This window comes from Spermophilus citellus (assembly GCF_964194105.1).
Source record: "Spermophilus citellus genome assembly, chromosome: X".
In the NCBI taxonomy this organism is placed as follows: Eukaryota; Metazoa; Chordata; class Mammalia; order Rodentia; family Sciuridae; genus Spermophilus; species Spermophilus citellus.
In genome coordinates this window covers 76,070,278-76,093,588 of record NC_138190.1, presented here as the reverse complement: position 1 = coordinate 76,093,588, position 23,311 = coordinate 76,070,278, and the positions used below count along the sequence as shown (strand labels likewise).

At 48.2% G+C, this 23,311-nt stretch overlaps 1 protein-coding gene across 2 annotated transcripts; it reads right to left on the bottom strand.

Moving 5' to 3' along the window:
• Window positions 1-123: 123 nt before the first annotated feature.
• Window positions 124-21,396, bottom strand: AMER1 (APC membrane recruitment protein 1). Of its 2 annotated transcripts, none has more exons than XM_081278377.1 (2): window positions 21,220-21,396; window positions 124-8,321 (listed from the first exon to the last, which is right to left on the bottom strand). In XM_081278377.1, exon 2 carries the CDS (start codon window positions 8,221-8,223, stop codon window positions 4,813-4,815), a length of 3,411 nt encoding a protein of 1,136 aa, XP_081134503.1. In that variant the 5' UTR covers window positions 8,224-8,321; window positions 21,220-21,396; the 3' UTR covers window positions 124-4,812. The 2 variants fall into 2 exon arrangements, with proteins under 2 accessions (XP_081134503.1, XP_081134504.1); XM_081278378.1 differs by lacking the exon at window positions 21,220-21,396 and adding an exon at window positions 21,008-21,178.
• Between the last annotated feature and the right edge of the window lie 1,915 nt (window positions 21,397-23,311).

The following is a 23,311-nucleotide window of genomic DNA, read 5'->3' as shown; positions in this document are numbered from 1 at the left end:
TTCTGGGTGCCCACACCCTTCTTGGTTTCTCAATTTACCTTCAAAGGCAAACCCACCAACCACAGATCAAAGGCGTGATACTGTGGAACAAACCACAAGATTGCATTTTAGTGACTGGGGGGTCCCTCCTGAACCCAGAATTTTATTAGCATTCAGCAAAAGAAATATATGTTGTAACATACAGGCAGTGCTTCAAGATATCCAGATGTCAAGGAGAACTAGGAGTGGTCACAGCTCAGGTTATTCTGTGATGCCTCAGAGATGGGGAAGGAGCCATTCAGGCACACACTTCCCATTATGTACTGGGAGAGAAAGAACTCTTCTACCTGGGGTGAGGACATACTGCAGTTCCTAATTTCTTCCCTCCTTCCCCCAGTCATTTTATTTAACATGACCTAAATATACATTCCTGTATTCTGACCCCCCACCCACCCCCGTATACAGCAGGGAAAGTAAGCACCAATAGTAACAAGAATAATAATTAAAGACCCGCCTATTAATAGACCCAACCCTCACACATATACATGCCATGTGGATTTTCTAATTTAGTGACTCTAGGATGGAAAAGTGGGGGATCAGGCCAGCAAGCCATCACCCTGACAGTCACTGGTCCTCAAAGTACCATCCACATGTGAGTTGGAGCAGGGTGGGGGAGGGGAATGGTAGGAGGAGAGATTCCCCCAAAGCAGCAAGAAGGGTAAAGAAGTTCCCCAGAGTCTCTTTTGGGCAGATGTCACAATCTACTGAGCTTCTAGAAAGTCCCATGCAAGGGTTTCCTCAACGAGATGATTAATTCCTGATGGTGTGCACATCATTGCCATTTGTCTCCCCCAGTTTCTTGAGGAAAGAAGGTTTGGTTTAAATCCCTTGCCTTCCTTACTGGATGGAGAATGTTCCCAAAATGCTCCTTTGGAGAAACTCGATATGACAAATAGCACAACATGGGCACTCTGGTTTCAAAACAGAAGCACAAAACATAAGTAGGGAAAAAAAGTAAAAACAAGAGACATGAGTACTCTCAGGTCTACATATGGGGGAGAAAGGGTCAAAAAGAAAAACATAGAGCCAGAAAACAACACACTGTCTACCAGGTTCCACACACCTGATTCACCTGGCATTTTTCTTAGATACCTGGACATCTTTCATTGTCCTTATCATGAGGGGAGGGAACGAACAGTGTGATACAGCAAGGGTGGGGAAAAAGGAGAGAGGGAGGGCCATAGGCAGTTGAGATGCCAGCCCTCTGCACAAGCAGCAGCGATTTTTGTGTCATCTTTGTTTTGTTTAAAACTGTAAACAGCACCGCTTAAAAATAAAATATATCAGAAAAGAACAATTGATAAACATTGTTTTCCATGAATATAAAATGCAAACAATACAAAAATAGATAATTGACTTTTGATATATATATATTAAAAACAATTGGATGCAACATACATATGGGTAAATTTAAAGTCTCCCAGCTAACCTCCCCACGCCTCCCTCTAGCAACTGGGCCTGGGGGCCGAGGGCAGGTGGGGTGGTGGCACAGGTGGAAAAGCCATTGGCAGTAGGATGAGAGTACACAACCAGCCTTCTGAGTGTGGAAAGCTACTTCCCTCCTTGATACAGCACTGAGGGAGTGAGAGAGACTGGTGTTTACTGAAGCCTTTATCCTGGGAGGCTTGTGGCATTGGTACCTAAGTTAAAGCCAGATGGGCAGGGCTGGCTCTAACTGGGCACCAAGGCAGTACTTCCTTGGAGACTCTAAAGCACCAAGAAATTGGTATCCTGGCCCTGGGAGAGGCCTGCTAGATGGCCTTCCCTATCCACATTCATTGATCCCCCAGGGACCAGTTTCATTTGGGATTCTCAGGATCAGAACTATCTGACAGTAGACAGGCCTACTGGGTAGCAAGATGAGGGTGGCTACCCCTTCTCTAGTTACATCTTCCTTTGAAGTCACATCCTAAAGTATTATCCCAGGATCCTGCAATGAAGAAATGGTGTTCATCTGGTCATAGCATAGGAGGTGTGGACATGATATCTGGTGCATATTTGGTGCGAGCCAAGCAAGCACTAGCCTGTGTTTGGGGAGAGGCCGAGAACTTGGTTGGTTTTCCCATTGTCAACCTGAGCTGCCATCACCCAAAACCCTAGCGAAGTCCTCCTTCCTCCTCAAGGTTGCACCTTACACTTAGCCATGAACTCCTCAGCTCCATCAACTCAAAGGGGCCTGCTTCTGCAGCCATGTATCCTGACTGCCCCACTTTTGGTGGTGAGGATTTTGTCCCAGGGCTAGCCAGGGCAGTGAAGGGACTTGCAGGCATGCAACACCGTCTTAAACCATGAACTCCTACTCAGCTCCAGGTACTATTCTGTGGTGCATGACCTTCTAAAGCCCAGCAAAGTGTGTCAGGGCTATGGCCATTCCCCTTAAAGGTAGCACATCCTGCTGCACTCCCAAACCTGAGGGCAACTCTCAGCCCTTGGCCAAAGGCTGGCCACATCCTTTTCCTCTCCCCAGATTAGGCTGGTGGCTCTTTTCCAGCGTGCTATGGACGCTGATGATAGCTCTACTGCCTGCTGCGGCTGGCACAGTCCATATGCAGACAGGAGCTCAAGCTGCCCTGAAGGATGAGGCAAGAGGTGGGTTTTCTCCTGTCGTAAAGGCATTTGGTGAGTGTTAACTTCCTGCCAAACAGCCAGGCCAATTTCATCCTTACCCTTTCAGAGCAGCTTTGCTAAGAGGCCTGATGGTGAAAATCTGGGCACTTCTTTCTTAGAATGCTGTGCTTGGGGTGAGGGTCTTCCTCACCCTCTTCCATTCTCCAGCTCCATGGCGATAGATTTCTTCAAAATGTAGCCAAAATTAGAGTGGAGAGCTGGTCTGGGTCTCTTGAGAGGTGGTGTTGGTGCCATGCAAACACATGTGGTACTTCCAGGTGTAGCTTTTAGCAGCAGGTATGTCTGTTTTGGGAGGGACATGGGGCCAACCCCAATCAGAAATGGTCGCAAAGACCAGCCTGGATACAACCCCTGACTAAGGAACAATTTGCCCACAAAGTCACCTTGACTCAGGGGGTCAACAGCATCTGTTCCCAAGCTAAATTGCCATATCTTAAGAATGGCTCAAGCCCTGTTGACTTCTCTTTCCAGGCATGAAGATGGCTGGGGGATGTGGTGGGGTGAGGGGCAGAAGAGGTAAGAATCATAATTTGGGTCACCATATCCAGGCAAAAACATACTCCATATGCCATTTCCATATTTTAGAGAACCCCTCTTATAGCTGATTAAGAGAGGTTGAGCCTCACAAGATAAGCCTATTGCAATCCCTTCTTAACAGAAGTTCTTCGCCAGCAGTATTTCCAACCTAGTTTAATATAAAAATTGCATGGGCGCAGGAAATGGGAGGATGCCACTCATTTCATAAAGGGCTGCAAATGCCAGGCAAATCAGAGTCCTGCAGCTTGCAGAGTGAGGGCACGTCAGTCTTTCCTCTCAAGAAGCCTGCTCCTTTGATGATGCTAAGGACTTGGCTAATTTGAAGATGAAAGCTCTTCAGAGCCTGGAACAGCAGCTGAGATGCCTTTGGTATCCTGTCTTGGGAGTGCAAGCCTGGGGCCTCTTTACAGCATCCAAATGAAGGGGTAGGCAAGGCTTAAAGAACGTTTTGGTTTGGGGAGAAAAGCGGGAAGTAGTTTTCCCTGCTAAAAAAGCATAGTTGCTTCAAGCTCCACAGTCTGAAGTTTAATTCCTTGCTGGCTGGGACAAACAGATTTCTTTTTTTTTTTCTCTCTCTCTCTCTCTTTCTCCTGCATCCCACAAAACCCCAAGCCCTATAGCCAAGCCTAATATAGGTTGCTTCTCTTCCCTTATCTCAATTAAAAGACCATGTTCCTTGCAATGAGATTACAAAAACTTCCTTTAGAAGATAAAATGAAAATTCAAAAGTGTCTGCAACTCAAGCAGTCACAGGCTCAAGAGAAGAAAAAAAAAAACTGCTATTTTTCCAGAGCTCAAGACTCTATGGCAGTGTCCATGAAAGAACTTTGCTTTGTCCTCTGCTCACATGTGGGAAAATTAGTCAGTCCCTTACAGGTTTTAGTGTTTTTCTCCAAATTATGGCAGGCCAAGTTAAAAGGCCACCATCTGATCATGATGCCAAAGTCCACAGCAATATGCAGGGAGACACATGCTACTTGATCCTCTCTAAGGACAGATAGCTGGGACAAATAGCTTATAGTCATTTGATGTAATGGTGGCAGCTATGCCAAGGCTGAAAGGAAATGGGGTAGGGAGGATCTGTACCATAACTTCACATTGCTATCAGCAAACAAGCCCACCCCAATCCCTGTCTCTGCATGAGAAGCAGTACAGACTTGGCTACTCATCAGTGGCTCATTAATTACTAAGGGGAGAGAATAGGGGGATGCTAAGGGTATAGCCTGCATTGAGGATGCATCATTCATATATATATATATATATATATATATATATATATATATATATATATATATATGATCACAAACTTGGCAACTGGAATAGGCACAAAATTATAGCATCCCAAAATCTGTGTGGGTCACAAGAAGGAACCCCAAAAGCAGAAACTGGAGCGCAGAAGCAGCAGCCTCCCTGGGCAGATGTACTTCAGCTGAATGTGGCCATAGATGGCAGAGAAGGAAGGGGGAAAAAAGGTGAAACTCAGGGAGTTTTCCTTGGCCAAAAGGATTTTCAAGTTAAACAGCAACCCCCACCCCCACCCTTCTGCCCAACCCCTGATCCCCATTCACATGCTCAGGCCCCATGCCCCTACTCCAGAAATGATGATGACTACTTGGCTAAATTTCCATTCACGGCAGTGGATGAACAGCTGGTGGGTAAAGAGGCACCTTGCTTGGACCTCTCCTTTGACGGATCAAGGCTAGAAGCTCCATAGTGACTGGGCTGAGGCTGGGAGGGCTCAGGTCGAGCCCTAGGAAGCTGAGGAATGCCATGGGTGATGCCCACAGGCTTGGTCTGGGGCAGAGAGCTGGGAATGAAACCTCCAGAATTGGAGGAGCAACTGGGCTCATTAGCAGGCAGCAGCACATCTCGAGGCCTGGCCCTCACACTGTGGGAGTTTTGTGGCTGGAGATTATAGCAAGGGCCCATGGGCAGAGGTAAGTGTGAAGGCCGAGCTAGCTGAGGCCCAGGTTCCCCGGGTGCTCTTGGCTCTGGCTCTGGCCCTAGCCCTGATGACATTGAAATGGCCACAGGAGGTACACAACAGGTTGCCTGCCCATATGGAGACTGGCTGGAAGACCCATCCAATTGGCTGGGGCTCATCCAGGCAGGGCCTGGTCCCACTGGTAGAGGACAGGGAGCCCAGGCAGGCCAGTCATAGGCCCCTGGGGGTTCAGTATAGAGGGACAGGGGACTGTCTCTGCCCCATTCTCCTTCTTCGTCCTCTTCGTCTTCATCTGAATCTTCCTGCTGGGCCTGAAGCTCATCAGATTCCAGGTAGCCCTGGGCCAAATGAGAATTGGAGAGCTCCAGTTCCAAGGTCTCTGCAGTGTCAAGGGAGCGGCTCCTCCTGTTGAGTGCTATGGCAGCAGGTGGAGGGCGAGGGTGCATCCCAGGTAGTCCCAAGTATCGAGGGAGGCTGCTTACACCCCAGGGCAGACCTTGGTAGAATCTGCTTCGGTAGTTGTTGAAGGCATGCTTGTGGTAGTAGCCCAGTTCGAAAGCTTCCAAGGAGGCTGCAAGGTCTTCATCATTGTGGAACTCAGGATTCTCTTCACACTTGCCTTCCCCTTCTCGTTCTACATCAGCGATGTCAAAGGTCACCATGGGGGGCAGCTCAGGGAGGTTTTGAGTGAAGGAGGAGTCAGAGTCAGAGCTGCAGGACATACTGGAGAAAAGGTTTCCATTGCTGGTGAACTCTACCAGAGCCTGCGAGAAGCTTACAGTGGCATTTCCTTCCTTCTCAACCTCTTCTTCCTCTGGCTCCTCAGGAGGTGAGTAAGTAGGGTAGGCCCTCCTTGGAGATCCTCCAAAATTTGCTTCTTTCATATCTGGTTCAAACATGGCATCACTCTGGAAGAGCTGCATTAGACAAGTACTTTGATCTTTCTTAGAACAGGTTCCCTCAAAACGCTTCTCCAGAGGACGGAAATCCCTCCAGTCTGGCTCACTGCTTGCAGTGGTAGGGAAAGCTGAGGTGGTTCCCCGGTGGGAATTCTGAGAGGTTCCTGATGCCCCTGCTACCAGACCCATCACTGATGGGCCTAAAGGCCTCATCTGATACTCCAAGATGGGCTTCTCCTGCCGAGCCTTGGTCTCTCGCACCTGAGCCTCTCTAACACGTACCTCTCGGGCCTGAGCTTCTCGGGTTCTGGCTTCCCTGACATGAGCTTCCCGACTGTGGGCCTCTTGGACATAGGCCTCCCTGGCATGAGGCTCTCGGGTATAGGATTCCCTGGTGTGAGCCTCCCTTGCATGAGCCTCTCGAGCTCGTGCCTCTCGGGCCTCAAGCTGCTCCCGACGAAGTTCCCAATACAACAACTGCTTCTGGATGGTCACTAGCCGTTCTTCTTCTGTCTCCATTGCCCCAGGTGGCCGGGGGGAAGAAAAGGGCTCAAAGTTCAAGAAGGGGTCAAATATCTCAGAGCTGCGACCATGGAGGTCATAAAGACAGTCATCTCCAGGTGGGGAGTTTTCAAGACTGTCATCTGGCTCATAGAATTCATATAGTGCATCTCCACTATAGCTGTCTCTGGGGAGGCAATCCCTGCGGATAAGCCCTAGGGTCTCACCCGAATCATCCTCAAATCCAGGAGTGGTGGAGTCATAATAACCCTCATCACTATTGGGGGCAGACTCTTGCTGGTCACTCTGAGGAGTCAAAAGTTCTCCAGGGCCTAGGCCAGGATAAGACCGAGCTGGGTCAAGGAGCACATAGCCCTGGTGGCCTGGAGATGTAGTGGGATGGTAGCTTAGGTTCAGATTAGGCCTTGGGTACATTTGGGCACTTGCCCACAGATATTCTAAGTCATCTTCTTCCTCTTCCTTGACTTCCTCTTCTTCCTCCTCTAATTCCACCTCCTCATCCTCCTCCTCTTCCTCATCATCATCATCTGGCAAGGCCATCTCTTCCCCACCTCCTTGGTAAGTCACCAGGCAGGAACTTCGTTTGGTACCATCTCGGTTGGCCCTCTGGCCCCCAGAGGCCATGCTATCTGTCATACTATCCATGTCCTGTTCTGCTATAATATCACCACAACCTGTCAGTGAGTCAAAGCTTTTCAGGGATGTAACATCTCCAAACAAGAGGCTCAGCTGATCTCCCACAGGGCCATTGGGTGGATTTACTTCTCCTGCCACCATCTTTTCCCCTGTTTCCGGGCTGTGGTGTTCGTCTATGTTACTGGCTTCAGGGTCTGGCTTAGGCTGCAAGAGTACTGAGGCACAGATCCCAGTACTGGGTTTTTCTGGATTTTTACAGGCTGTATTCTCAGTATTTGGTGAAGAAGACTCTGGTGCTAGAGAAATTATTGGCCCTGGGGTATCATGAGGTTTGGCATTATCCTTTCTAGGGTGTTGGGCAGTCTCCTCAGAGAAGGGCAGAGGGGCTGAGCTTGCATATTCATGAGACATTGCTCTGGCCCGTTCAGGTTCCTTGGCTCCTGGCTCACTTTGTTCACCCCCAGCAACCTTGCTCTTTCGGTGACGGCGGATACTACTAAAAAAGCCTTTTAGGCCTTTCTTTGGCTTGGGCACAGAGGGAACCCTCTCAGCCCCTGTTTTTTCAATGGTTCCAGTCACAGGGGTCTTCTGTCTGGAGCCTGTCTCCAAAGCCCCATGGGCACTCTGGGAGCTGGGAACTCGGCAGGGTGACTCAGGCAAAGGTAAGGAGATGCCAGTTCCTTCACTGACAATGTCTTCAGGGCCACGGTCTGCTTCACTCAGGCCATCATGGGTCTTGCTCTTGCTTAGACCCTTCTTGGAGCTGCTTTTCCCAAAACCTTTGTTTCGTCCCCCTCCAAAGAAACTAGGCAGAGTACAGATTCCCTTCTTGCCACCAAAAAGTTTCATGGCAGTTTTCTTCAGCCTACCTGGGCCAGATGAGGGTAGCTCTGAGGTTGGCCCTTCTGCTGCTTCAGCTGCCTTGTTCTTGGCTCCTTTCTCTGCTTCCTGGTCCTGGATATCTCCAGAGGATGCTTCTCTCTTGGTCTGAGCAGCTTCATCCTTCCGGGTCTCCATGGTGATGTGGACAATTCAGGTATGTTTAGCTGGAAATGCAGTCTTAGGCTTCCAGGTGCTGTTATAACATCATCCGTCTGGAAGCATCACAGTGGGATCTGGAAGAAATGAGAGACAAAGAGAGAGAGAGAGAGAGAGACTGGTGAGCAAACACCCAGGCTGGTTTTGTTTTCACAGGTGTCTATAGTCTCAGGCTTGAGTGGAACCAGAAAGAAAGGGAAAATGTGGGGAAAACGTTAATCCACTCCATATGCTTGGTTCACTGGGCCAGCCCCCTCACAGGCCCCAAGGAAGTGAAACCCTATACTGAGCAACAGGCAGTTGTCACCAGGTACCCCCTTATTAGTCCACTCCCTTCAGACCTTAAACTCAGGGAAGCACTGAAGAAGGAGATCTGCAGATGTGTGCAAGGCCCAGAAGTGCTATAGGCTTAGGGAGAATACTGATTTGGCTCTAACAGCACAAAATTTTGGAAACACATCTAGCATAACAGTTCACTGAGTCCTCACTAGGTTTTACTGGATCTAGGCCACAATCTTACATTAGCCTAGGCTCTCACAGACATTTTGCCTGGAGTTAGGAAGCAAAGCAGACCAACAATTTCACCTCCTATCCATGTGCTCCGTAAATTGCCCCAGAACCATGCCCCTGAAAAGGATCTTCACAGACTGGCAGATCAGGGCTGCAACACAGGACCCACTAAGATGATGTGATGGGCCCAGGAACAGCACTCTCTAGGCTACCCCCTCATATACATTATGTGAGGGGTGGACCTAGGCCAGACACTCTATCAGCTGTCCTGCTGGGAAGAGATTTTATTATTGCCCTCTGACAACTGGAACCCAGATTCCACTTTAGAACCAAGAGGCAGACGTTCTCCTCCTCTCATTATTTTTGACCAACCCTAACTCCCTATCTAGGAAGGGAACTCCTTGAATGCACAGCACTATATGATTCCTGCTCCTGGCCTAGGAGATAGACTCTCAACAGCTTTTTAAGCAAGTAAACCTGATACAAGCCACCCTTCTGGCCCAGGCTCCAAAACCTCACAAAACCCAAGTACCAATACAAGGGGCATAAAAAGGGCTAGGGATGACACACCCCAACACACCTCACCATACCCTGACTCCATACTAGGTATGGTGTATTTCAGTGACTGTAGCCATTTGACTGCTGGATCAGTAATCAGTCTGCAAATATGCAATGATCCCCTCCCTGGAAAATCCCTTGCCAGTGTAACCCCTCTCTGTAGGGAGCCACCAGCAGACAGGGGGATCCAGGGTGAGAGAAGCAGAGGCAGAAACGCTGCTGGGAGTGAGAGAGCAAGAGAAAAACAGACCACTGAAGTCCTGGGAGCAGCTGGCCAGCACACTAGCCCTGTGATTGGTTGCTATAGTAATATGGCACACACTCACCTGCAGTGGTAAATTGTGGACCAGCACTGGAGAAGAGAAGATGGCAACAATACTCTAGCCTCTGGCCTCATTAGAACTCCTAGAATCTTAGGTCCTATCTTCCAAACATTAATTTTGTGCATGGTGCTGTGGTTGGCTTGACACTAGAATCATTAGTTTGAGCCAAGTTTCCATAAAGAGCACTTCACAGAAATTAATATCAAAATTGGAGGAATAAAATGACTGGTTATCCAGAAAAAGAGGAAAATAAACAAAAAACAAAACCCATCTGATTCCCTTTCTGAAGAGATCCACATTGCCATTTGCTTAGGTTATTACAGTTTTGTCTATGCAAGATTGCTTGACATCACATTGTTCCAAATGGGTCCTCAACCAACAGCCTCATAATAGACAATGTTTCCAACCCCCAGACACAAACCATCATATAAACACACACAATCACTTAGAGTTCTCCACTCCAGGGATTAACAGGAATATGGGACCTATCATCAATTTGAATCCCCCATTTTCCATAGCATATATGTTTTTATTTCAGCCCTAAAATTACTGGAGATGGTGGTGGCAGCAAAGGGGTTGTTTGTGAAATTGTATTCCCTTCTGTGGACTTAGTGAAACAAATAATTCTTGAGCATTCAGTTAGTGACTGGCACTGAGCCCAGTGCTACAGAACAGACCAAAAAGAGGGACCCCTACCTCTTGCTTTTTGGGATTGCCTAGACCAACAGGGAGAGAATCCTATATGTAAGAATCTGAAGACATAAAATGATGCAGGCCTTAAAGAATGACTCTTGTTACTTTTTTAAAAAAACTTTTTGAGACAGGTACAGAACAGTAGAATTTATTCAGAACTTATCTGCAGTTGAAACTATTCCTACAATTTAGGCTTAGAACTAAAAATGAGATTATCTTATCTTGTAAAATCATTTTTTTCATATTTTATTGGTATAGTTGTGCATATTGATAGAATTTGTTAGACATTTGTACATGCACATAATATAACAATATAATTTTCTCAATATCATTCTCCAGCATTTCCTTTCCCTCCCTTACTCACTCCCCTTTGTCCCTTTTCTCTACTCATCTCCCCGCTATGTACATCCACCCTCCACCCTTCTTTTCCTTTTTCCTCTTCACATATGGAAAAAAAATCATAGGACCCTTTGTAACAGTGGTGTACTTTATGCTTTGAATATAGCCCTTGCTGCTCTGCCACTGAGGCTTATTTTTAAAAATGAACACATTTCTTTTTCTTCCTCTCTCCCTTCCCCTTCCTAATCTCAGGGAAACAGGATTACCTTTCTTTCCCATCCAAGACACACACCCTTGAGCACACACCCACCACAGGAGCAAAGTTACTTCAAGGATGACCAGTAGATCTAAGAAATGGCTCTCTCCCAGATTAACAGGAGAATTACAATTACTGACACAAAATACATGGAATGTAGCCTTTGAATCCCCTCTTCAAAAACCACTTGTTTCCCCTAATGGGCAGAATCACAGCCTCTGGGACAGTAGTCCCATGTTTCTCCTTTCTAGCTAGCAAAGCAATAAAACTTTTTCCTTGTTCTCAAAAAACCATATATTTGTTATCAGATTGGCATCAGGGACAAAGACCAAGATGTCCGTAACACCCTGACCTTCTGAGTTTGGCTTATTTTGCTTAATATAATGTTCTCAAGTTCCATCCATTTCCTACAAATGACATAATTTCATTTTTCTTTATTAGCCCTTGTTAGTTCTTAAGGTGGGCAGCAGGATTCTCATTTCTATACCTTGTTAATATACCCATAGATAAATATGAAAAGCAGAAAGATACTCCCTGGGCTCAGAAAAGCTGCCTTGAGGAGGAAGCATTCAGTCTTAGCTTTGACAGGCTGGAGGGAATGGACATGACAATGAATGAGTGGAAGGTGTCGGTCAGACTAATAAGTGTGGTTGGGCCTCAAGGAAGACTCAAGGGCCAAGTGAAAAAATTTATGGGCCTAGATATCCTTGTGAATCAAAAGCTGACTTGTCCTACCAGGTTTGAGGCTGGAGTTCCTGGGAACAGAGCAAACTGAATCATAAAGAGGACTGCTTTCCAGAACCTTGATGCTCTAGGTGGAGGACAGTCCCTTTGGGCCTTTGCTGACCTTTGACCTTATGCTCCCATACTCCCTAGGAGTAGAAGCCAGCTCTCCAAGGTTCCACCCCCCCAACCCCAGTTTGTTTAATTTTGTACCAGAGATAGAACCTAGGGGCACTTAACCATTGAATTACATCCTCAGTCTTTTTTATTTTGAGCCAGAATCTTGCTAAATTACTAAGGCTGGCTTTGAACTTGTGATCCTCCTGCTGTACCCTCCTGATTCACTGATACTAAAGGCACACACCACCACCCTGGCTTTGCCATGCCCTTTACACTGTTCCCCTCTCTGTCAGAGGCAACTCAGTGTTTTGAAGGAGCCATGACACAGGGCTAGAGCTCAAACCTCCAAACCATGCCAGTCTCCCATCTGTGAGGGGACTCCAAATAGGCCAAGGTAGCTCACTGAGCGTCAGGTATTTGTAAGATCAAAATAACTCCTCTACCTATGTCCTTACCTCCCAGATCCAACTGAAGTAGTGTAAGGATCAGAGGCAATGCTGGGCAACAAAAGACACTTTGTAAACTATAAAGTGTAAATGAGAAATATTAGCATTACTGTTATTATCATACCCTTCCAAGTCAGAACCTATTTCCTAGTCAGGAGACCATGTATATAAGGTTATTCAAATGGGAAATCCATTTGCTGAGATGAAGAATCTGCTGCCTTGGATTATGCTGAGGCAGACCTGACTGTAAGGGCATTTTAAATATGTGTGTGGGGTCCTCCATTAATAGCAGTGTTTAAAGCCCATGTGTGTGTGTGTGTGTGTGTGTGTGTGTGTGTGTGTATGTATGTGTGGTGGGGTGCATGAACTAGGGAGGGATGCAGATGTTTCTGGGATGTATATTCTCTGCCCCTAGTTCAGGGCCTCCTCCCAACCAGGCCCAGGTTCATCTTTGTTGGCAAGAACCAGACTTGTAACTGTGCCATCTCTTACCATCTTTCTCTTGCATTGTCCCTTCCAGAGCCATGATACCTTCCATACTACACACACTCTCTCTCTTTGCAGGGTCCCACAGGTCACTGGGAAGGAAGGTAACAGGGGCTAGGCTTGGCTTGCCTTGCCTTGCCTAGCCTTGCCTAACTACCTCTGCCCCAGGCTTCTTTGCTAACCCACCAGGTCTCAAAGCTGTCCCTCCTCAATGGGCTATGCTGCCTTGGCTTAGGACCACAAGCATTTACTAGATGTGGCACAGAAAGCAAAAGGAACAGCAAGGGACAGACTATGTAGCTTGCATAGGCTGGGGCTGCCTTTCCTCAGTGTTCCTGCCAAGAAAATGTCCCTGCCAAATGCAGGGCCCCTCAACCTGCAGGCTTCTCAATCAGTGTGGCTAAGTTTCAGGTGGACTGGTAAGTAAAGGAAACTCTTCCAAGTACTCTGTGGTTCCTGATAGTCTTCACTTGCTGCAGTTGCTGCTATCATGGAAGGAAATTAGCCATAGTTAAAAATGGTAGGGTCACCTCAGCTCTCAGGGCCAGCGCAGGTCATTTTGGGACAAGTGAAAGGTCAGCTACTAGGACAGAACTTCTCCCCTCAACTCAAAATATAGGCAGGAGACCAGCCACAAACCTGCCCCGGAGATACTTTTGGACAGGAGGAAACAGCTGCAGCTTGAGCCTTGCACATTCTGCTCCCAACCCTGCTTCCTGCAGCTAACTTAGCCAACATTGGGAAGGTTGAGTTCAGAGAATAAAAAGTATATGGATTTATACAGTAGCTCCAGAGGCATGGCCTTGACCAGCTTCAGTTTTCCAGGCATGTTTCAAGAAGTCTTCCTGGAAACAGACCCACTGTGGACCTATCCTGGTCTTCTGTATATTGGAGGAGGGATGGTAAAAAAGAAAGATGAGAATGGGAAGTCTTCTCCTTCCAGAGAGTACCCAGTTCTGCTGTAATCAGTTCTGCCTAGCTAGGGGAAATCTAGCAAGTTATTTCACATATTTATACCTCAGGTTTCTCAACTGTAAAACAAGGCTGTTGAGAGTGTCAACGTATTAAGGCTATGTAAGCAGCAAAACTCAAATGAAGTACCAAATAAAATGCATTACATAGCAGAAGCTCAAAAGTTCATAGTAACTTTAATTAATATTTTATTCCAACTATAGTTGAACAGTTTCTAGCAGTAAAGTTACCCTAGAATTGAGTAGGGTGCATCCCAGGGCTCTATAGATAAGTCCCCAACCCCCTTGGTTCTCAGGTCCCCAAAAGTGAGGGTGATTATACAGTCATCCTACAGGGGGCTTTACTTGCTCATTTAACCAGGTTTAATATTCAAGGACCCTTAAAAGTCAGCTACTGGCTAACAGCTCTGAATCACCTGGAAATTTCAATTAGTCAGGTTCTCTAGCTCAGGCCAGAAGGTTCAAAATTTTAAACTTGGCTTAGAGTACCAACATCAAAGAAAATGTAAATCATCAGATCTCCTTCACCTACTTATGGCACCTATAAGTTTACAAAGCACTCCCTACCTGCCCATTTGCCCTTCCCAGCAACGCATTAATCAAGCCTGGTGGTGAATGGTAAGTCCCTGTCACAGAGAAAGAAACTGTATAAGCTTAGGAAAAGACTTGTCAAAGGTCATACAGTGGGATATGACAGAGCCACACTAGCTCTCAGACTTCTTCAGTCCCAATTTCATGCCACTCATGCAATCACCCAATTAAAGCAGGAAGACTTTCAAGGTTTTCCTCACTCCTGCAAGAGCAATCATCTCTCCTTTTCATCCTACCCTGTTCCAACCCCAGAGCTGAGCCTCCTCTGCAGCATTTCCAGTTCTCACTGGCTGCTGCTATTTTGGCCCCTCCCAGCACATTCCAGACACCCTGCCACTTCATGTAGGGGCCACCAACCCAGCCTGAGGCTGCTCTCCTCAACAGCACTGCTGCTATCACTATAACACCCAAACTGGAGCATGTCCCTATGCTCCCTACTTCCTTGGGAAATAAGTTTGAAGGATCCCCAAAAAGTTCAAACAGAAATCTGCCACCTTGAACAAAGATGAAGAATTTGAGCTATTTGAAGAGAATGACCTCTAAGATGATCTGGAATTTGAAATCCCATAGCAAAGGCCTTTTCTCAAAAGTTTGTTCAAGGCCTGAGGCAATGGCTGCCTGGTTTGGTACTCTTTGGTGGAGCTGGAAAGGCTTCTGACAAAGCCCTTCTAAGCTACCCCTGCAACCAACCCCTTCTATAATTTGCAGCCTTCCTGCTGAGGGCACCTCATCTCCAAGGGACACATCATCAACTCCAGATGCAGTGCAAACCCCAAAACCTGGTTTTCTCCCTGCCTATTCCCCACCAGCCCCTTGACAGATTTGCTCAATTCATTCTGGCAGGCCTCAGTCTCATTCATCTCTCTCAAATGGACCTTCCTTCTTCTAACAGTCACTACATCTAGCACACAACATGATCTCAAATGGTGCTGGTTCAGCTTAATTCTAATTCAGCTAGTTTGCCAGTCTGAAACTGGAATGCCATCTCACCCCTTCTAGGCTGTGTGGTTTGGGAAAGTGACCTAACATCTCTGAAACTCAAGTGCCTTATCTATAAAATGAAGAAAATGCGACCTACCATGCAGGATCCTGGGAAGGATTAGAGATGATCACTGTAAAAGCAAACTGGTCACTAGGCACAATAAAGAGCCCTTGTGATGGGGCTTCTTCCAGTCATCTTCTCCTCTCCAGCTCCTTAGCTGCCATACCACATCCTCTAAAGATGACACAAGCCTCTTAGCTGAGCTCCCTCTAGTCCCTCCCTGCGGCAACGCAGAAATCCCTCCCCCTACCTCACCCCTCCCAAGTCATCCATCCTGCACACCCTTGCCAGATTCATTTTCTTACAATCCTGATTTCAGTGCAGCACTCCTCTACTTACCAAATTATTCCGCAGTGCCTGCAGGATCAGGGCCAAACCCTTTTGTCTGACCTTCAAGGCTTGCTTTCCCTACATGCCCCTTGCAGTTTTCTCAGCTTCACATTGCTGCCTCCTGGCCTCAGCCCTCAATATACAGGGGCTTCTCTCCAGTCTGTGAGTGTGGTTACACAAACACAGCTTCTCCCTAGACATGGCCTTACTTATCTTTTTTTTCCTTCCTTTTTCCCAGTGCTAGGGATGGAACCCAGGGCCTTCCTCATGCTAGGAAAGTGCTCTGCCACTGAGCTACACCTCTAGTCCTGGTGATTCTTCTGGATGCCCCAGCTTTCTCTTAAGGCTTCTGAGGTCCACTCCCTACCCAGCGCACCTTGAATGACAGTACCTTTCTCTGGTTCCCAAGTTTCCTTAGAGAATATATCTGAGGTGGGTAGCCTGTCTGTATAGGCTTCCACTAAGTCAGTACTAGCCCAGCGAACGTGAGATCAGAGTCAAGCGCCACCATTCCCCACCAACTATCTAAAATGAAGAATAAGAAAGAAGGGCTGCGGTTGTGCTCAGTGGTAGAGCACTTGCCTAGCATGTATGAGGCACTGGGTTCGATTCTCAGCACCAAATATAAATAAATAAAGCCCATTGGCAACTAAAAAAAATTTTAAAAAGAATAAGAAAGGAGATAACTTCAGGAAAAAAGATAAGACAGGAAGGCCTAAGAGGAGCAGCTGGGGTAAGCAAACAATGGAGACCCCTGAGTTTCCCATGTAGCCATTTCCCTCTACTCACCTTACCCTGTGTAGAGGTCAAGTGAGAAAACTGAGGCTTAGGAAGGGATAAGGAGAACGTGCTTTGAGGAAGAAGTCTTGAAATGGGGGGAGGAGGGGGCTACATGCTTTGGACTTACATGTATTCTTAGGAAAATCTTTTCCGTGTTCAACACCAAATGGAGCAGAGGATCCAATTGTCCCTGGTTGCCCTCAAAGGCTGGGAGAGATGCTGGTACTGTGCCCAATTTTCTAGTGGATGCTGAATCAGGAGACATAATGGGGGCCACTAGGTCGATGCTGGGGGTCCTAGGACTTGCTAGGAGGCTTGGGCACTTAGCTGGTTGGATTCAGTCCACTACTACAGGCAGGTTTATTGTGGCCTCATTCCTCATACTAGTCCCAACATTTTACTCTTTCAAAATGCACTAGGTCTGGCCTGTAAATATTTCCAATATTTCTAGAAAAATGGAGGTCTGGAACTGGCCTGGCTCAGCCCTGTCTTCCTTTAAAAAGACTTAGCCCCCAGAAGGGAGGGATGAGCAGATGGGAGTGAGGGTTAAAGGGTGTTGGCTAGAGAAAGGGGAGTTAGTATCTGCTTGGAAACCCAGCAGGGGTTTAAATACCTGTGGGAGATGAAAGCAAAGAGGACCCTGGGACAAGAAATGTAGATTAAAAGGTCACAAAGGCCCTAGCAGCATTAGCATGCCTGCCTCTGGCCCCACCAAACCCCCTAGGGCCATTTTCTCCATGGTCCTTAATTCCCAAAGTGGAAGTGGGGGAGCAATGCACCTTAACTCAGCTGGCATCTGCACCTCTGCAGTGGTTCTGGTTTCCCTGCCTGGGTTGCTGGAGATACACTAATACATGCACAGGAGATGAAAAACTGCAATTATTTAATTCAGAGAACAGAAGTTGGGGTGGAGTTTAGGCTTAATGCCTGTGAAATCTCCAATGGATTGTTATGTAGAAGAGGAATGGTAGCTAACTGAACTCAACTCCACCCCTAACACACACACACACACACACACACACACACACACACACACACACACACACGAAAGTCTTAACTATACCATGAGAGGCTCAGATTAGCTTTGAGAAAGAACTTCCTGGTAGTAATATGAGTGATCCAGGAATGAGTGACACAGGAAGGCTTAAAATACTTCCTCTGGGGACTTAACCTTTATCATTTTAGTTTATCTTCCTAGACAGGATTTCAAGCAGGAAAATTGATGGAATAACACTGGACATCTCCCCTTCTATCCTCAGGTTAAATCAGTTAAATCAGTTAAATATCAGGTAATATCAGTTAAAAATCAGTTAAATGAGGGTACTGGAAACCTCTTTGTTTCTACAAGCCAGGCTTGCTGTTATTTCTCATTCCATTATTCCCTGGACCAATGGAGCAGAGCTATTCCCCTCATACACACTTTTACAAGAATGTGAATGTAACAGTTCTTGAGGAATTTTTAACACCTCTACTATACTAGGAGGGAATCATTAAGCTGCCAACTTCTTCCAACTATCTTCCCTCCTTCTGAAAATTTCAGCTCCCAATATACTGCAACTAAGACCAAGACTCAAAAGAGACATGAAAAGGGTGATGGGCTCATCTACAGGCAGCCCCCAAGTTAAATCAGCATGCTTTCACTGGGGAGGGGGGAGTTGAGAGGAGGGAGGTAGTTAATGAGATCTGCATTAAGTGGAGGTCCTGGGGACTGTGACACAGTATAAAAGGCTACAACACAGGAGACAGTAGCCTCTCCCTAAATAACTAATGTGACTTTAAGAAAGCCCCTATTGCTTTCTGGTCTCAGGATTTCCATTTGCAAGCAGAAGGGTCTTAATTGGTGCTCCCAAAGGTTTGTCTAGATGAGAAGAAGGGGTTCAGCAGAGTCCTAGAAGACACTTCTCAACCCCTACCACATGAGTATTTAGGCTCCATGTTCTCGCCGTCCCTACCTTGCCCCATCAAGGCAAAAGATAGGCTGAAATAGTGAAAGTTCCCTCTGAAGACAATCTGCCTGCAACTCGAAGACCAAAAGTGGCCTCTAAATGACTTCCAGCAGGTTTCCAATCCCTTTCTAAGACACCTTTCTAAAACCCTTTCAACAATTCTGTTTTTATCATGGCATATTTATACACAAAAATACCAACCCATCCCCGAATTCCCCACTCTTCAAAGCCTCCTTCCCCCAAAAGGATTACATTGCCATTCCACAGTCAGGCATTTGGAAACACCCACCACTGGGCCCCATTCTCTTCTCTACCTTTGAGACATACTATTTCAACCAGAATAAGCTCAATCACCTTACTCATACTGCCTGCCAGTCACCCCCTCCCATTACTAATTTTGCTGGCCTTTTGCCTACCAAACCCCTCTACTTTCTGGCAGCTTCCCAGTATGATCCCCCTGTACATACAGATCTTTCATCTCTCTCTATGGCAGTTTGCCTCCAGGCTTATGAATCAGCAACCAAAGGTATGCAGTCTGGATTCTGAGCAGTCCAGTCCCCGAGATTGTTGTTGAGGGGATATATCATAATATATTTCCTCTTGTAGTTACAATTCGCTCCCCTTCTCCTAATTGGGCATACTCAGTAAATGTCTGAGCCTCGAGTATTATTACTCTAGTCATTTTCATATGGATCAGAACTAGCACAAGTTGGAAAGGTAAAGATCTTCTCAAAAGCTCTACAAAGGCAGTGAGTCCTTCCAAAGCATTCATTAACTGCTCTGTACTCCTAGGCACTGAGAGGGTTGTGGCTTAGATCCAGGTTTCATTTACTCTGCTGAGGGGTTCTGAGAGAATCCAGACATCTGGTATATCACGGAGACAAAGCAGAGGCAGGGGAATTTAATTATAGTCAGCCTCCTATTATAATTTAAGCTCAAAAATGAACAAGAGACCCAGGCATCCCTGGAAGAATTCTGAGAAAGAAGAGGTCATTATTGGTTGGAAGAAGCAGGCAGGAAAGGCACCAAAGAAGGTAGGCTGAAAACTGGGGCCTAAGAGGGATGAGGATTTGGAGAGGTGTGTAGGGTGAGTGTGTTTTGGTATTAAGGGAGAGAATTATACAGAGCAGATACATTAGGTAGCTGTTGGACTGAGGCAAAGGCCTTAGGCAGGAGAAGCCTACCTTCAAGTACAGGTTTACGGCTGGGGCCTGGACAGTATAAGAGGTGACTGTTGTGTAGTATCTGCAGTTCTAGCTGGGATCAAAAAGGTCCCAAACTAGCCTTCCCCTAGGTAAGGGATTCTTTAGGTCTCATTGCCTCACCTCAAAGAGCCCTGCAGCTCATAGAGCTTTCCACTCTCATAGGTTGATCAAAGGTCTGAGAAGAGCCTGCCAAGCCTTTTGGTCATTCTCTCCCTCCTGTTCCTCAGGAAAGCCAAGAGAGCCTATTGCCAGAGGTGGAAGATGTTGCAGTGGGTGGGGCCCAAAGAGGGGAGCTACACCGCGGTAGGGGGGCTCTGCTGGAATCCCAGAGGGTGAGGCAGGGAGTTCAACAGTGCAGTGCCCTCTGCCCTGCCCATGCCTCTCTGCTGCGGTAGGCTGGGAGAGCTGCAGAGGGAGGTTTTTGTATGCTGGACAAGGCTAGCCTTGACGCCGAGGCCCACTCCAAGGCGAGCCTGGACAGATGGAGGGCGACTCTTAGGGGCTAATCCAGCTGCTGCCTGGGGCCCCAGGCTGTGGTGCGCCTGGTGGGATTGGCCCTTCACTGCCAGGGAACCCAGGCGAAGTCTGATGTTCGGGTGGTCATCAATGTCAGAGGTGCCTGCAGCAGACAATGACAGCGGCCCAGCGGCCTGGGTATTTTAAGTAACTGCGAAGTTGTAGGGTTTGGCTGCCTCGCTAGCTCTCTCACACACATACTGTTTGTTCCTTACTACAATAACTGCCCTCTCGGTCTCTGGTTCCGAAATCCTCCCACAACATAGTGCCTATCGCAGTTATAAAATGGGAGGCTGCAGAGAAAAGCGCGGCTAATGCCCTCCAAGGGGAAAAGAGGCGAGGCGAGGGGGGAGACAAAGCGGCCTTGCAGCTCTAACCGAAGGACTAGCTTTAGCTGCTGCTCTAACTCAAGGACCTGCAAGAGCCAGGCTGCTGACCCGCCTGCCAGCGGGGGCGGGCGCCAGATGTGTCTGGAGGCCCAGGAGGAGGGGGTGCGGCTGGTTGAGGCTGCAGGACCAAGGTTCAAGAGGGAAGTGAGCAGCTCACAGGCCCAATTGCGCTCCCCTGGGGAGGGCACAGGCAGTGTGAATCTCCCAATTCACGCCAAAGCCGGTCTCTACTGGGCCCAAGCTAGAGCTTCTACTTGGTCTGCAGAGAGAAGGGAGAGGCAGGAGATGCGCAGCAGAGGGGAGGGGCCGCAGCAGGGCCGCGGGGGTGAGCAGTACCCGCGTAGCACAGCTGTTCCAGCAAATGTGCTACAACAAAGCTGTGTAACTCCCGGCCTACGAATGCACAGCTTGGGGTTCTGGCTGGTGGCGCCCCACCCGGGACCGCGCGGCAGCACGTGCAGGCCCATCCCCGCCTCCCTCGAGAGCCCAGAGGCATTGCACAGTCTAGCCTGCCCGCCTGCCCGCCCTTTCCACCATACCCCTAGCCACGGTCGCCCGCGCCCTGAGGACTCGCGGCCGCTTAGCTCCCCACTGGACAGTTCGCAAAGCGGGTTCCGAGGGAAAGCGTTGAATGGCCCGGACCCCAACCGGCCCAATCTTTAGTGCCCTCCTCCAGGCGACCAGAGCGGAGCACGCGGGAATGTACCCGACCGCCGGCAGGCGGAGGCTCCTGGCTGTACGCAAAGCTTACCCGGCCGGGTCCTGATCCCAGCCTGGTTATTGTCTGCCGCGCCGCTCTGGCCCGGGCCAGAGTCTCAGCTGTTGCGGCTGAGAGCGCCGCCACTGCTACTCCTGCTGCCGCCACCGCCGCCGCCGCCGCGGCTCCAGTCACCTCCGGCACAGACTCTCCTTCCCCAGGCTCTGGGCAGCTCCCCCATTCCCCCTCCCCCCCCACCCCCGACTCCACGACCACAGGGTGGGGCGTCCGTGCCATGATTGGCAGGTGTGTAGCCCAATCGCTAAAGTGGGAAGGCGTGCCCGAGCCCGCCCACTGTTTTCCTTGGTGCCTTTCTCTTTAAATGCAAATAAGCGCGGGCGTGGTGTTGGCAGGGGGCGGGGAGGGTACAGAACCCCTTGCTGGGGCTCCGCACTCCCGAAGCCGGGCGGGTTGTGGCGTGGCTACAACGCCAGCTCTGGGGCCGGTCCCGCCCAGATGCGGCTCACAGGATCCCTGGAGCTGGGTTTCGGTTTTGCGAGCACTCCCATTTCCGTGGTCGCTGTGCATTTGCGCTATAGCTCCCTGGCCTCCACCAGGCAGTTTATACCCAGAACTTGAGGCCGGTGGGGAAAAGCGGGGTAGGGAGATTGTGGCACCTGGAGGGACTGCAGAGCCCCTTGGCACCTTGACTGGCCCGCCCTTAGACATAGAGGCAGGAACTGTGGCTCCTGCTCCAAGGCCACACAGAAGAGGGACTCACCTGCCAGGAAAGTCAGCTGCAGCGCCCCAGCTTCCTTTGCTTCTCTAACACAAGGGCCCTCAGGGACTGCACCATAGAGGCCAACTGCCACCAGTTATCAACCGGCCCACTGCTGCTCAGAGAACTTCTCCAAGGTTACCCAGTCCGCCAATAACAGGGGCAGAATTAGAATCCAGAGCCCTGGGTTCATCCTCCCAGGCTGCTTTCACTTTTCTTCTCTGGGAAGATACCTGCTTCATAGTTTGGCTCTCATCCGAATTCCCCACCTCCCAGAGAACATGGAGAACAAGGCCTCCAGAGTGCTCTCCACCTTTAACTGTGAGCCTGACAGTGCAGATCCTTTTCACTGAAAAGTCTGCATAATTAAGAGAAAAATCTTGTCTGGGCCTTTAACCGGAGGTCATAATGAGGACTGAGTGAGGAGGCCTGCACTTTACTGCCTTTCCCTTTATTGTGTGTCTGGGATGTGGCAGGGGGCCAGCTGTGTTTGGGTCTCTAGCCGGAAGACATTAAGTCACATTTGTGGCTGCCAGGGCCAGGTGAGCAGAGGCAACAAAGAATCCAGTTCTACCACTAAGTCAAGAATATCCAGAAGGCCCAGCCCTAAAACTCTGTGACTGTCTGAAAAGGTGGGGAGGGGGAAGTGATTAAAGTTGAGAGGAGGAAGGATTAGAGAAGAGTGTGAGACAATTTTTCATTTCAGGAGTATTCTTTGCTGCTCTACAGGGTCCTGTCTGCCTTGAAGAGATCCAGTTGCTGAACTAATAGAGGTGCACTGCTTTCCCTGCAGTTGTGGGGCACAGGAACTGACTGACATGGCTACTAGGACTGGGATCTGGTTTCAGCTTTGTCTTGGACTTGCTGTGAGACCTTGGCCAATGCCTTTTCCTCTCTGGGACAGTCTATCATCCTATCTCCACAAGGATGGGGTAAGCTCTATAAGTTCAACTCAATTCTTTGTATAATATTCTGTGATGTTTCTTGATCTTCTATGACTTTCTGTACATCTCCAACAACAAAAAAAAAAATCAACATCAAACATCACACCCCCATCCTAGTCCTGGGTCTAAATAAATGGTAGGGAATAGGCCTAACATACAACATTGGTAAATCTCAGATTTCCCACCTACATGGCTGGACTGTTGTGTTTCACTGGAGCTATGCTTTCCTGATCTGCAAAGTTCTGATTCTTATTTGTTGGGCTTGATTTGGAAATTTTCTTTTCTTTTCCATCACCTCCATCTTAGGCTTCCCTGATGCCTTGTGCCTCTGTTTACTTGCCTTGGTCTCATTTCACTTAGAACCTTCATTCTCTGAATTAGGTCAAGATTGTAATTTGGAGAAAATGCTTTACAAATCTGGAAC